The following is a 14,308-nucleotide window of genomic DNA, read 5'->3' as shown; positions in this document are numbered from 1 at the left end:
ACTTGTGGCCAAGACCAGGCCACACGGGCACTGTGGGGCAGAGGTGCCACGCAGGCACTGGGCCCAGATAGCCACTCGCAGAGGCTGAAGGCAAAGCTCAAGGTCCTCATGCTGCTGAGTCCCAGCCCAAAAGTGCAGGGGTGGACAAAGCTCTCTGGGCAAGAATGAGCCCTGCTCTGATAGGTCTGGACGGAGGGCATGGCCCTCCCTCGGCCCCAGGAGGATCCAGTGGGAGCCCTTCCTCCTGAGGCTCCACTGGGTCCTTCTTCCTGCCTATATCTGCTGCCCACAGTGGGGCCTTTCCCAGCCCTCCCTGAGGACCACTGGGTGCTAAACAAAACAGTAGCCAAGGTTTCCAGAGTTGTCTAAATAACTCAAACAAGGAATTCTGGGACAGCGGGCCCCAGGTGCGCTTTTGGAGATGCAAAGGGCACCAGCTCTTCTTCCTGGAAGCCCTGTGTCTCTGTGGCTCCAGGCTGTGAGACCCGCGGGGTTCCTCCCTGGGCTTTGGGAACTAGGAGTCTGAGGGGCTGGGCCTGGGGCAGGGTCACTGGTGGGGGATGGGGCAGAAACCTGCTGGCCAGGGACAGGGTGGAGAAGAGGCCACCAGCCATCCCCAGGCTGCACTGAGCTCAGTGCCCACAAGGATGGCTGGCCAGGCAGGTTCTGCCTGAGTGGGCATCCCAGGACACTTGGCACTGCAGGGTTCCTGCAAGCTGGTGCAAAGCCCTCTGCAGATGCACGGCCTCCTGACCCGAGGGGACTGGAGAGGAGGAGTCTGTCTGTGCCAGGCCTAGACCCCTGGAGTAGGAGCTCAGGGTCCCCCAGGCTCCAGCCAGGAAGTCACAAAGGAGCAGGGCTGTTCCTCCCTGGGCAACAGTGGCATCACCCAAGGCCCTGGCACACCCCACACATTGCAGGGTGGAGGGGACAGACCCAGGGTCCTTCTTTCCTATGGGGTCGCTCCACGGATGCCTGCTGATGAGGAAATGAGGCGTAGCAGGAAGCAACCGAGGGCTGTGCACCACACAGGCGGCCTCGGATTTGACCCCGAGAGCCCAGCAGAGCCCCCTCCCTGGCCAGGCCCAGCCTCACCTCCACCTCCCTTCGCCTCTCCCTGGTCACAGCCTATGTCACTGTATGGCCACCCTGCACCAGCAGGCCATCTGTGTGTCCTTGCTTGTGCTGTTTGCTTTCCGTTCTTCCCTTGGCCTCTTAGTGAACTCATAACCCTGCTCCAAAACCCCCTCTGGATGCCTAGGTGGATTCTCTAAGAAAGACCCTGCCTCTGGCTTCACCCTCCTCCTGGCCACATCACTTTATGCCTGTGTCCTCACATCCTCCCATGTTCCCTCTGCCTTAGTACCACACCATACACCCCAGGCTGGGGCCACGGCCAATCATGGGCTGAGTCAGAGCCCTAACATGGGACAGTGACATCCCTTGGGGCATGAGGTGACCAGACGACCAGGCCTGGGACCACCGCAGCACTCAGGATGCCACAGGTGCCCACCCAGGCGCAACTGGGCTCTGAGGCCGCCACAGCCTGCAGGAGGTAGGGGCGGGAGGTGCCCTCCCGGGGCTGCGTGGAGCCTACCCAGGAGACTGTGCTAGCCTGCGGTGCGGGGCTGCTGGGGGCCCCAGTCAGCTCAGAGGACAGCGATGCAGGGCTCTGGTCAGCCCTAGGCCCAACACAGTAGTGTGCGTGCTCCTCGGTCTAGAAAGGACGGCATGCCACCATCCCCAGGGGTGAGCTGGGCACACTTTGGGCCATGTGGCTTAGGTTCTCTGTAGGCAGGTTCCATTCTGTACGCCTGGCCTGCCCCCCAGTCTGGCTCTAAATCCCTGCCCACGCTGGGTATGGTGGCGCAGGCCCAGCGCATGGGAGGCTGAGGTAGGACTGCTGTGGGTTTGCACTCCACAGTGAGCTCAAGGGTAGCCGAAGCTGCATAATATCGCAAACAAATAATCGCTGCCTGGGCCAGCCAGCCAGCCAGCTCAGGGGACTAAAGTGCCTGCTCAGGCCAATGCAGGGACCAGGGTTTGATCCCTGGAGTGCCGTGCCGACCCTAACCCCGGGGCGCGTTGAGACGGCATAGTGGCACACACCTGTGACCCGTGCTTGGGACGCTGAAAACAGGAGGATCACTGTGAGTCTCATCTGTGTAGTGAGACCCTGTATTAAATGCAATAGTAGAGGGGCCAGGGAGCTGGCGCAGTGGTATGAGCACTTCCCTAGCAAGTGCAAGGGCCTGAGTTCAATCCCCGGTTCTGGGGAAAAAACCCCACAATAATAATAATAATAATGATGATGATGATAATCACTACTTATTGCTATGCTGGGTGAAGCCAGATTTCTGTGGCCAGCAAACAGCCCACGCAGGGTAGGGGTGGCAGGACACGTCACACAAGGCTGGCGGGGAGGCTGACGAGGGCCCCAGGGGGCAGGTGTGGGAGTGGCGTGGACACTACGAACTAGCACTGTCCTGGAGCTACCACCAGGGGCGCTCTGGGGCTTGCTTTTTTTTTTTAATACACGGCTGGGTATTTGCATTGTTTTCTATTAAATGTGTGTGCCTGTTGGTAGGAGTGTAGACTGTGCAACTCCTGTGGACTCAGTGGGCCTGGAGGTCAGGCTGCCCAGCCGTTCCCCTCTGGGGTGCTCGCAGCCCAGATCACAAGCATCCGCCACAGTAGCGTGCACACCTGTTTACAGCTGCAGCCAGAATAGCTGAGCTTTGGAGACAGCCGAACACCCACCAACTGGTGAGCCCACGACGAAATTGCTGTTTCTTAGTACAATGGAGCCTCATAGAGGACGCACTCGAGCCTTTTCTAGGAAAACAGATGTGCTGCAAGTGCACACTCCTCCTAAGTGAAATAAATCAGACGTACGTGTAAACGCCTCGCTGCTTCTGCAGTGTGAGGAACCTCAAGTGCAAGGACCGGAATGTGCAACAGCTACTGCAAAGTGGGAAGAAACGCTATTTGGGAAGGGGAACAAGGCAGGGGCTGGGGGAGAAGGCACAGTAAAAACAGAGAAAAGGAAAACTATGAAGCTGTAAATATTCTATTTTATTTTTTTTTGGTGGAACCAGGGATTGAACTCAGACCCTTGTGCTTGCCAGGGAAGCACTTATTCCGCTGAGCTATCTCTCTGGCCCCTTGAAGCTGTAAATAAACACGAGTTTGGGTCAGCGAGATAGCGCAGCAGACTAAGGTGCCTGCTTAGGCAAGCTTAGGCAAGCGCAGGGCCCACGATTCGACCCCTGGCACCACATGATGGGGCGGGCCGAGCCGGCCACACGCGCACGTGCGCGCGCACACACACACACACACACACACACACACAAATACACACATGCTCCCTAACTGGCGGTTTGATGGGTCTGATCCCCTCTGGAAGGAGGTGCAGCAGTCCTCAGGCACCAAGCACAGGTCTGGGCAGAACCGGCGTGCGGCCACTGACTCACCAGCTGCCTGCTGCCCTCCCACTCCCGGAGGGGCTCTGGTGGCCCCAAACCCAGACCCTCAAGGCCTCGCACAGGCCCCGCACCGGCTGCTGACCCGTCTTCGGGCTCACTGCTCCTTGGAAGACTGTGTTGTGCTTTCCCTTGTATGTCCAGCAGTGAACAGGGCAGAGGCCTGGCCTACTGTCCGGAACACGAGAATGCCCCTCCTGTCTCGGCACTCCTGGAACAAGTGTGTACAGCTGACGGGCTTGCTGTACAGTCCAGGTTGGTCTTGAGCTTGTGGCTGTCCTGCCTCAGCCTCCCTAGTGCCAGGACTGCAGGCCTGTGCCACTGTAGCTGGCATGGGATTCCGTCACTGATGTCTACATCGTAAGTGGGGAAGACACCTCATTCCAAGGGCTCTGCGTCCAGGACAAATGGAAACCCGTGGACAGGCTCCTTGAGGCACTGGGTCCCCACGGTCACCAAAACTCTCCAAACTGGCCCCTTCCTGGACTCTCCAGCTTGGTCTGCCTACATGGTGGGAAACACCTCAAGCAGCCGAGTCAGCCCATGTGGCTGACAGCAAACCACCCGCAACCATGACAGGAAGCAACACTGCTCAGGGCCACCAGGCTCTTTCCTGCCTCTGCGGCAGCCAAGCCCAGGGGTCCTGCTCCACACGCAGGCAACGCCCACATCCCCTCCTGTGGTGGGGCAGAGGCCGGTGCTGGCAGGGAGGGAGGGATTTCAGAGATGCAACACACGACCCTGTGGCAGGCAGGCAGGTGCCACCCGGGACTCCCCAGTGACCTTACAGGAAAAGCGGCACTGCCATCCCCAGGAAGAGCACATAGCTGGATGCCAGGTCGGCTGACACTGGTGCACGTGCTCACGTCCCTGGACCTCACGCAGGCCAGCAGAACAGGAGCAGACCCTGGGAAGTGAAACAGGCTTCTATTCTGGGCACTTCCACAGAAGCCCGGGGACCGGAAGTTCTGCTCCCAGGCGCATAGGAGCTGCCAAGACTGGGAGTCCAGGTCAGGGCTGGAGAGAGGCCCGGGACCTCGGGCTGGGGCAAATGCGGAGCGAGGGGAGGAGCGCACTGCCCCGAGGTGGGCGGCCATGGCCGCACGTTCACCAACCTTGGGCTGAGGGCACCAGGAGGCTCCAGGTTCCCACCCCAGCTGGGCCTACAGGAGACCCAGGCTTACATGAAGGCAAAGCTCCCCCTGGGGAACCCAGCTGGCTGAATTAAAATGGACCGTGATCCAATGACCCCCAAGCTCCCAGCAGAAGCAAATGTGTATGGGAACGGAACTTGCTTCCAGTGGGAGGCTTCCGCGGAGGCCAGAGGCCAGGTCTGTGAGTTCAAACCCAGGATGGGCAACTTGGTGACTCAACACTAGCTTGTTTCAAAAGCAGAAAGCAAATCAGGAGCCAGGCATGTGGCATCCAGGTCCACAGGCTCTGTGCCCACCTTATTTGCCTAGAGCCACCTGCTCCACTCTTGTGGAAGGCACAGAGGACCAGGGCTGCATCCCCCATGGCCACCCAGCCACAGCCGCCATGGCCCGTCTTCCTGACCCCAGCCACTCCTCCTGGGGCGACAAGAGGCTCGACCCTGTCAACACAAGCACGGCAGCCCAGCTAAGTCCACAACGAGGCCCACCAACAACACCCAGAGGCCACTGTGCATTTTCTTTTTTTAATGAAACTAAATCACTGCTTACAAAACCTGCAGGACCCGACCCCACGGGCCGGGCCTTGTGGATGGGGTGGTCCACACTGCCTCGGCCCGACGGCCGCCCCTGACAGCGTGAAGACTTGAGTGTCCCACCCAAACTGCCCCTGCTGCCCGCCCCACCCCAACTACCCCCGCCGAGAAGCCCAGCCTGGTGGCGCTGCTACAGGCTGTAGAACTTGAGGCTGCGGTCCATGCCCGTGGACGCCAGGAACTTGGCATGGTGCCCAAAGGCCACACCCGTGGTCAGGCCACTGTGCTCTGCAAAGGCAAGTGGTAGTGTGAGACTCGGGCACCAGCTGGTGCTCATAAGCCCGCAGCTGTGCCCACCCCCAGGCAGCTCTAGCAGGGAGCCGGAAGCCCTCGGAGCCTGGGCTTCTGGGCCACACGGGGGGACAGGCAGACGAGGCTGTGGCAACGTGGGCGATGCTGGGCATCCTGGGGCTATCCGTGAAGCCTCCTGCATGCCCCAACTGTCACTGCACAGAAAGCCCAGCTCATGAGCTGCACAAGGGCCCCATCCTGTGGCCCAGCCATGGCTTTCTGCCACGCCCAAGGACAACATCCTGTCAGGACCGCACCGGCCTGCAGCACCAAGAGGCAGCAGCTCATCGCTGAGGGAAGCTGGGGGCAGCCGTGGCTGGACCGGGGTGAGCCCAGAGCCCAGGTCCTACCCAGTCCTAGCCTGCTCCCTGAGCCTTCTTCCGTGCAGCTCAAGTAAGAATCCGGGCCACACGACAGCCACGGCGTGGCCACCCTCCCGAGCCCAGGCAGCACCTGGAGGCCAGGGCTCCCCATGCCCCGCTGGCAGCGGCCCCGGCACTACCTGTGAAGTGCAGGATCTCCGCCCACTGCTTGCAGATGTAGACCTGCACGTCTGTACCCCCCAGCGCCAGGTAAGTGCCACTCTGGTCGAAGAGCAAGGACTTCACCTGGCAAAGCGGAGAGAGGCAGTCATGCTACGGCGGCAGCAGAGGCAGGGCCCCGGGGACAGTGCAGGAGCCTACCTCGAAGTTGTTGTCCAGCTGCAGCGTCTTGAAGTTCTTCAGCTTGCGCAAGTCCCAGAGTTTCACAGAGGAGTCGTCAGCCGCCGTGGCCAAGTAGTAGCCGTTCTCCGAGAAGGCAATGCTGGTGATGGGGCCCGAGTGGCCAGGGAAGTTGGCCACGTTGGTGCGCTCCTACCAGGCGGCAGTGCAGGCACCAGTCATGGGGGAAGCCGCCCAGCTCCCGTCCCCAGGACCGCGTCCATGCTGAACCCGGCCCCGCCCTGGCACCCCAGGCCAGAGGTGCCGCCTCTACCTTCAGGTCCCAGATCTTGATCTGGGAGTCCATGGTTCCTGTCCCAAAGATGAGCCCATCGGGGTGGAACTGCGCACAAGTAAGAGCTGCGGAAAGAAGCTGCCAGTAAGCGCCTGCGGGGCCAAGAGGGGCAGCTCCTACTACGCCAGCACGGCCCGGCCGGGCACCAGGGCGGAACAGCACTCACAGCAGCCTGAGGTCTCGTCCGTCACCTTGGTGAGCACACGTCCCGTCTGGATGTCCGAGAAGGCCCAGTACTGCGCAGGGAAGATGGAGAGTCAGCGAGGCGGTGCTGGGGCTATACAACCTGCACCCACATCCGCCCAGCTCCCTGGCGGCGGCCGCACCTGGTCATCCGACGAGCTCAGGAGGTAGTCGCCAGTGGCGTGGAGGCTCAGACCAGTCACGGCACTCTCATGGGCCCGTACCACCTGGACGCAGGAGGTGTTCGGGACTGACCAGATCCTGATAGTGGCATCTGGGGAGGCTGAGAACACCAGCTCCTAAAACGAGAGCCCAGCGGGAATGTATCAGACAGGAGGGATGGAGCTGCCACGTCTGCAGCAGCTGTTTCTCCCCCGTGGGCCGCAGGGGGACACTAAGGGCCAGGCTGTGTGCACAGCAGGCAGACACGCCACCTAGTGGGGAAAAGGTGAGTTGCAACACACACGCCCACTGCACTGCCAGAACCGGACAGCACAGGGGCCGGCACAGAGGGAGAGAGCACTCCTGGGCTCCAGCCCCACTCTTGCACTCCAGGGAAAATGTCTTTGCAGGACGCTGGCGCGGAGCAGAACTGCCAGGGTCGGATGCATGAGGTGTGTTAGGTAGGGCAGTAGAATCCCTGACGTCCATCTGGGGTCAGGAGGCCGTCATGGGAGACAAAACTATGAGCACCAGGAGAACCAGGAAATAGTGGTTTCACTTCGAACCATGCCTGGATTGCTGAACAGCCACCCAGGAGGCGGCTCCTCGCTTCCGGAAGCCAGGGAAGCCTGCTGTCCTGGGAGATGCTCTCCTCCCGAGCGCCCTCCTCCAAGGACCCGGACACCCGTGTCACCACCTGCCTCAGGGAGCTGGTAACGGGCACCAAGGAGCTTTACTCTCTGCACTGTGCGACATCATCATCTCCCCCACATCTTTCCCATGCCGGGTTCTTTTTTTTTTGCTCTGAATGCCCTCAGGCATGGTTTGTCTGGCTGGAGTGTTGTGGGAGTCGAACTATAGCTACCTGAGGCTCACAGCTTTGTGGAAGCAGCCACTTAAAGAACTGAGCTATGGGGCTGGTGAGATGGCTCAGTGGTCTAAAGCACCTATTTAAAACAAGCTTAGCAAAGCACAGGGACCGCGGTTCAATCCCCCAGCACCACATGCCAGCCAGCCCCGCCCCCTGGTGGGCTGAGCTGGCCACACACACACACACACACACACACACACACACACACACGCACATTAAAAAAAAAAAAAAAAGAACTGAGCTATGGCCAGGCCCCCTATAAGGTTTTTTTTTTTTTTTTTTTTTTTTTTCCAGGCAGGCTCTTGTGTAGCTCAGGCTGCCTTGAACTCATTACGCAACCCAGGCTGGACTCAGATCCAGCGATTCTCCTGCCTCAGCCTCCCAAGGGCTGGATTACAGGGGGTGCCATCTCGCAAGCCTGTGGTTTATGCTATGAACACTGTTAAGATTTTCCCCGTTGGAAAATCCACCCAGGACCCCTCCTGTCTCTCTGGAGCTACTCTTATTCCCCTACTCTGTATTTCTGCTCCACAATAAGCTTTCCCACTTAAAGAAAAAAAAAAAAAATACAACACGGGGCCGGGGAGATGGCTCAGTGGAATAAGCACTTCCCTGGCAAGCTCAAGGGCCTGAGTTCAATCCCCAGTTCCGCAAAAAAAAAAAAAAATTTACCCTAACATAAAGTATTTCAAGGAAAGGGTGCTTTTGTCTCCTTTCCTTCTGCCCCTGGCTGGAAGTGTGTTGCAGAGGGACCCTAACAGGACACACCTAACTTCAAACAGTCCCACGTATGCCTGTACCAGGGTAGGACAGGCTGGAAGTGGGGACCAGGACAGGCTGGAAGTGGGGACCAGGACTGGCCAGGGCTCTTACCTGAGATGGGTGGAACACCACACTGGTGACCTTCTTGGTGTGGCCTTTGAGGGTTGCCAGGATCTGCTCAGAGCTCTTATCAAAGACGACCACATTCTTATCCGCCCCACCTGGAGGAGACCCCGAGGAGACAGGGCTGAGCCTGGGTCCCCAGCCCCAGGCATCGGAGAGGGTGGAGTGCCCCCGGCCCCACCTCACCGGTGAGGATCTTGTTGGTATCCGAGGGGCAGAGGTCCAGGGCGAGGATCCCAGGGATGCTGGCACTGTGCAGCCCCTTTGCAGAGAGAGGCACGGCAAAGCTGATCAGCAGTCCTGGGGCCAGGCCACAGCTGGCCTAGAGACCCCTCAGGGCTCTGTGGCTAACCGGAGCTGGGGCGTAAGAGCATCCCTAACAACTCAGCGGGCTCAGAGCGCCCCAGGTCCTGGACAGCACCCAGCCAGCCACACTTACCACGTGCGAGGCCACCTGGCGGTACTTGCTGAGCTCTTCTGGCTTCACCAGTTCCTCAGGCACTGTCTTTCCTCTCTGGAATGCAAAGCCCCCACCCGAAAGCAGCAATGAGCTCCAGTTCAGTCACCCCTTCCCAAGGGACCAGCATCTCAAAAACTGGAGCTCCAGAGTGGGACCCACCTTCTTCCGCTCTGTGGTGAGCACCGTGGCCTTGTCTTGCAGCTGGAAAGAGAGGTGGGCTCAGTGTGAGACCCAGGACACCAGCACACCCGGAATGCCCTCTCGGCCAGGCGCTGCGCTGGTCACCTTCACCTCTACATCAAGCTCAGGAGCTGCCTCTGCCTTAACTCACAGCTGAGGAAACCAAGCCCCCCGCCTGGTGACACCAACGACCCAGCCTTGACTGCAGAGCCTGCACTGCATACACAGCCCCCAGGAGCTGTCTCAGCCTATGCCGTGACGCGTGAGCCCTGGCTGTCTCCCTCAAAACAGAGCAACCCGTACCAGACAGTGAAAACCCACACAGAGCTCCATGACAGTGATAGCTCAAAGCCACACTCCCAGCAATCAACTCTTTCCCAGTAACGCCTGGGCCCGGGGACTCGGCATTTACATCCCCAGCAGGCATGTCAAAGCCGCCAGCTGAGCACAACGTACCTTCTGGATGATCTCAGGCGTCATTCCCACCAGCTCACCCAGGTCCATGGGCTCGCCTGCCCCCTGCGGAGTGAAGAGGGGAGGTTGTGAGGCGAGAACATCAGACGCTCCTCGAAAGGAGGGCCAGAGCTGGGAGGCATGGTGCACGCCTGCGTGCCAACGCTCTGGGAGGCTAAGGGGTGAGGATGCCACGTCCCAGTCCAGCCTGGGCAGCTCAGTGATCTAGCGAAGCCCCGCTTCATGGTGTAAAACCCTAAGTCAGGGCTGGGTCTGTGATGCAAAAACAAGGGCAGCTGTAGCAAACCAACAGCACACTACAGGTGGAGGGGACACTCACTCACCACGACACTCGGCTGCGAGCTGGGCACGGCCTGAGGCACAATGAGGCCAGCCTGGGGTTTCAGAGTTGCCAGAGCTAGAAGAAAAGGAGTGGTGAAGGACAGGGCAGGAAGCCAGGTTGCCCAGTGTGGGGCAGGGGCAAGGCGCACCTTCTCTGGCAGCGGTGACCTCCTTGGTGAGCCGGGCGATGACACGGCAGGCAGCATCGTGCTGGTACAGGGCGTGGGACAGCTCCTGGCGGGTCGTCTGCAGCTGCTGGCGCAGGGTGAAGCTGTGCAGCATCACGGCATCCTGCGCGAAGGACCCCACTGAGGGCAGGTGGACAGCGCAGGGGAACCAGCCCAAGAGGGCACTGTCCTCCAGTGCCAAGGGGCATGGTGACTGGCACAACCAGCAGTTCCGCCCCCACACCAAGGGTGGGCCCAGAAGGCAGGTGCCGGCTCTCTCCCAACCCCTCGACACCACAGACACAAGTGCGAGCAGCACGGCTCTCAGCCACAAGAGGCAAGTCCCTGCGTCACAGCCCCGTTCTATCCTCCTCCCACTGAGCCTGAGCAATGGAAACCAGGATCCAGAACACGCAACATGACCAAGTCACACAGCCAGAAGCACTAACTCGGCCAGGAACCCAGGGCTGCACAACTGAACAACCAGCACCCGCTGTGCCAGCAGCACCAGAGGCCTGGAGCAAAGGGCAACAGCTCGTGGGGAGAGGGCTGGCGGAGCACACAGGAGTCCCTGGGCTCCACGGCAGCAGAAAAAGGCAGGGACGGAAGGCAGGAGGGAAGAAGCCCCACTCTCCCAGGAGCTCACCCACTCATCCTGCAGGGCTTTCAGAATGGCTGGGATGCTGGTGGCCGAGGGAGGCTTGGGCCGAATGGGGTGGGCAACTGTGGAGACAGGGAGGCACCGTGAAGAGCTGCAGCAGAGCACCCGCACCCCAGCCCACCCCGAGGCGGGCCAGCACCTTTGATGTCAATGAGCTGCTCCTCAGACAGCGGCTGGTTGTTGATGGGGTCCGTCCCATTCTCCGCGATGTACTTCTCGATGAGCCGCCGCTCGTACACGTGATTGGACACTGGGGACACACACGGGTGCTCCGGCACCTCGTTGGAGACTGCAGCGAGAAACAGGTGTGAGCTCTGGGTGCAGAACTGGAGTCTGGGGTCCGCCCTGGCCGACCCCGACGAGACTGGGCGGCGGCAGGCCGCGGCGACAAGGAACTGGCCTCGAATGCTTCCCAGCTCCTCGAAGGGCTTCTCCCCTTCCTCCTGACAGTCAGCAATCTCTGCTCACAGCCGACCTGTCGCCCACCTCAGAGTAGCCAACAACCCCCACGGCCCAAACTGGGGGCAAAGCTGGCAGCCAGGCACGGGAGGAGCTAAGGGGTCAGCACCTATTTGCAGCCGCAGCGCGCGAACGCACTTCTGCTCCCCGCCGCGCACCTTTCGCTACACCCCATCTTCCGGGGCCGGGATCCTTATCTACACCCCCTCAAGGGTTCTGAGAAGGGCGAAGCGAGATCACAGGGCTGGGGGCGCTCAGTCACACAGCATGGCCCGGCCACCGGCCCCGTCGCGGCCTCTGCAGACTGCGAGAACTCTTGACGACCCGGGACCTGGCTAAGACCGCGCGCACACCGATGTCTGCAGACGGGGAAACTGAGGCCCGAAGTTCGATCACAAGGCGGATCGATGGGAGGCGGGTCCTGGACAAGTCTCCGGGTCTGCGACAGAGAGAACCTCGCCCCCTGTACCGACTGTCTCCGTCGACACCGGCTCGCTGGAAACCGTGCCCACGACCCGACCGCCCGCCACCGGCCGCGGCGGCACTCACTGGAGCAGATCAGGGACATGGCGCCGGCGCCGCGCGCCCTGCCGCCTCAGGCTGGGCTCCGGGACACGATCCTGCCCTCCGCCGGCCACTTCCGGCTCCCCGTGGCTTCCGGGGCGCTCCGCGGTAAAAGGGGGCGGCCCTCGAGCAGATTCCGCGCAGCGCTTCACGTGCGAGGGCGGCCGGCGGCGCCTCCGACCCCAGCGCCCAACGGAACCTGCGCTTTCCCACAATGCACCCCGGCCGGAAACGGCCTGCTAAGAGCGCTCGGCTCTCTCCGGTCAGACTCGGCTACTTCCGTACAGACGGAAGGCGGGAAGGAGCGCAAAGCGGCCCTCCCTTGTTGCCTGGGGAACGCGAAGCCAAAGCGGCTGGCCCTGGCGCGTTCTGAGAGTGGCGCTGTTCAGTACCTGACGCTGAGGCTTTGAAACTGATGTACTCCGCTATATACTATGCATATTATATAATACTATAATCTCACTCATTAGGAACTCAGAAACAGAAATGACAATGCTGTTAGCAGAGGCTGGGCCGGTGGAGGTGGGACGTGCTGGTCAGAAGACACAAAGTTTTGGTGCGATGAGAGGGAAAAGTTCCAGAGATGTATTGTACAATATGGTGATTATAACTAATAACAATGCACCATAGTATGTTTTACAAATTATTGAGGCTCGCCGCCGAGCCGGCGACTGGGGCTGGCGCGTTGGTGTGCGCCTGTGGTCCCAGCGCTTGGGAGGCTGAAAACAGGACCAGAAGGAGGCGGCGGTGCAGCGGGACCCTGGGGGCCGTGTCCTAAGTACGTAATAAATAAAGTAATAAATAAACCGTTGAGGCTGCACGAATAAATACCAAGTATGGGAGGCGAATGTACATGTTAATTAGCCCAGTTTAGCATTCCTCTGAGCATGTCACGTCCAAATGCCATGACGCACATGATAAATACATAAAAATTTTTGTTAATTAAAATTTTTAAAGGCATTAAACAAAGAACTCCAGGTTGGATCCAAATGAGTAGAACAAATAAAATAAATGTAAAAGCAGGTGTTAATGAACATATATGAGAATATATAAGAACAAGCCTGGCGTGGTGGTGCGTGCCCATCACCCCGGAACACGGGAGGATCGCTGTGAGCCTGAGGCCACTGTGGACTACGCGGGGACGCCCTGCCTCAACAAAACAAAGCAAGAATATATAAGAACATATATAAACATAGATAAGAATATGCAAATCAAACACATATAAGAATACAGTATAAGTATATAACTTAGATATAAGAATAATCTTTTATTCTTCTGTGTTTGGTGCAGGGTATTCAGGGTATCACTACATAGATCGGACTCAGCGTTTCTCCTGTTTGCAGCTTTCCGGGCGCTGGGATTGCAGGAGCGCGCTGCCAGCCCAGTCTCAGTCACTGCTTCAGCATGCCCTGGGGGCAGGGCCAGCGCTGCACACGCAGGATCAAAGCCCGGCGACAGCACTCTACCTAAGCAGGGGCTTTAGTCTGCTGAGCTATAAAATAATCTTATAACAATGAAATATGTGAAATTATATTAGCCACAGAGAGTTTTCCAAATAATTTTAATCTTATACAGCCCTCAACATTTCTTAGAGGCCAGTATTAATTTGATACCAAAATATAGTCACAGAACAGCACATGGTGGTGCATGCCTGTAATCCCAGCACTTTGGGAGGCTGAGGCAGAAGAATCACAAGTTCAGGCCCAGGCTGGACAGCTACATACTTAGAATGACTCTGACTCAAGATGAAAAGGTGGTAGAATATAGCTTAGTGTGGAGGCCCTAGGTTCAGTCCACAGTACCGAGAGGAGGGGAGAAGGAGAAGAGGCAGAAGAGAAGAGAGGAAAGGGAAAAAAAGAAAAGAAACTGTTGTACTCGAGAATTTCCTCAAGAACACTTTAAAAACGGATTCTTCGGGTGCATTACGGAGTCTGCAGGTCCCCGCTTGGTCCTTGATGGCCTTTGGGGAACGCAGGGCCCTTGTACTCAGCTACATCCCAGCCCATTTTATTTCTGATTTTGAGACAGGGCTTTCTCAGTCGCTGAACTGTGCAGCGTCCAGGCCAGGCTTGAACTTGGAATCCTCCTGCTTCAGCCTCCTAAGGTGCTGAGCTGACAGGCGCAGACCACCACACCCCGGCCTTCACTGCCTGTTTTGAATATAGCGCCCACCACCACCTGTGCCGGAGTCCAAGGGCCTTGTGCCTCTGGAACAGCTCGAACTAAACTTCTTGTTAGGTTTTTGTTTTGCATTTTATTTATTTATTTATTTTATTTTATTTATCATTTATTTTTTTTTTGGTTCCTCGAATGCCTTCAGGGCACTATTGGCCAGCGGGAGAGGTGTGAGGTTCGAACTCCAGCAACCTGAGGCTGACAGCTTTGTGGAAGCAGCCACTTAAAGG

General features: G+C 58.6%; 1 protein-coding gene across 1 annotated transcript; it reads right to left on the bottom strand.

Annotated features, from left to right (window-relative positions):
• Positions 1 to 5,141: 5,141 nt before the first annotated feature.
• Positions 5,142 to 12,124, bottom strand: Prpf19 (pre-mRNA processing factor 19). The gene is made up of 16 exons (XM_004646727.2): positions 11,889 to 12,124; positions 11,020 to 11,169; positions 10,866 to 10,942; positions 10,202 to 10,343; positions 10,055 to 10,128; positions 9,714 to 9,776; positions 9,237 to 9,278; positions 9,057 to 9,131; positions 8,804 to 8,879; positions 8,606 to 8,715; positions 6,843 to 6,998; positions 6,683 to 6,752; positions 6,496 to 6,581; positions 6,204 to 6,374; positions 6,023 to 6,128; positions 5,142 to 5,457 (listed from the first exon to the last, which is right to left on the bottom strand). Exons 1-16 carry the CDS (start codon positions 11,905 to 11,907, stop codon positions 5,360 to 5,362), a joined length of 1,515 nt encoding a protein of 504 aa, XP_004646784.1. The 5' UTR covers positions 11,908 to 12,124; the 3' UTR covers positions 5,142 to 5,359.
• Positions 12,125 to 14,308: the final 2,184 nt, after the last annotated feature.

Source organism: Octodon degus, unplaced genomic scaffold (assembly GCF_000260255.1).
Source record: "Octodon degus isolate 3935 unplaced genomic scaffold, OctDeg1.0 scaffold00279, whole genome shotgun sequence".
Lineage (NCBI taxonomy): Eukaryota > Metazoa > Chordata > Mammalia > Rodentia > Octodontidae > Octodon > Octodon degus.
This window is presented reverse-complemented; position numbering and strand designations above follow the sequence as displayed.

Coding starts and splice junctions, on each gene's coding strand:
- Prpf19 (XM_004646727.2), bottom strand. Junction 8,716..8,803: donor TACCAACAAGATCCTCACCG/GTGAGGTGGGGC, acceptor GGTCTCCTCCAG/GTGGGGCGGATAAGAATGTG. Junction 6,753..6,842: donor TGAGCTCGTCGGATGACCAG/GTGCGGCCGCCG, acceptor TTCCCTGCGCAG/TACTGGGCCTTCTCGGACAT.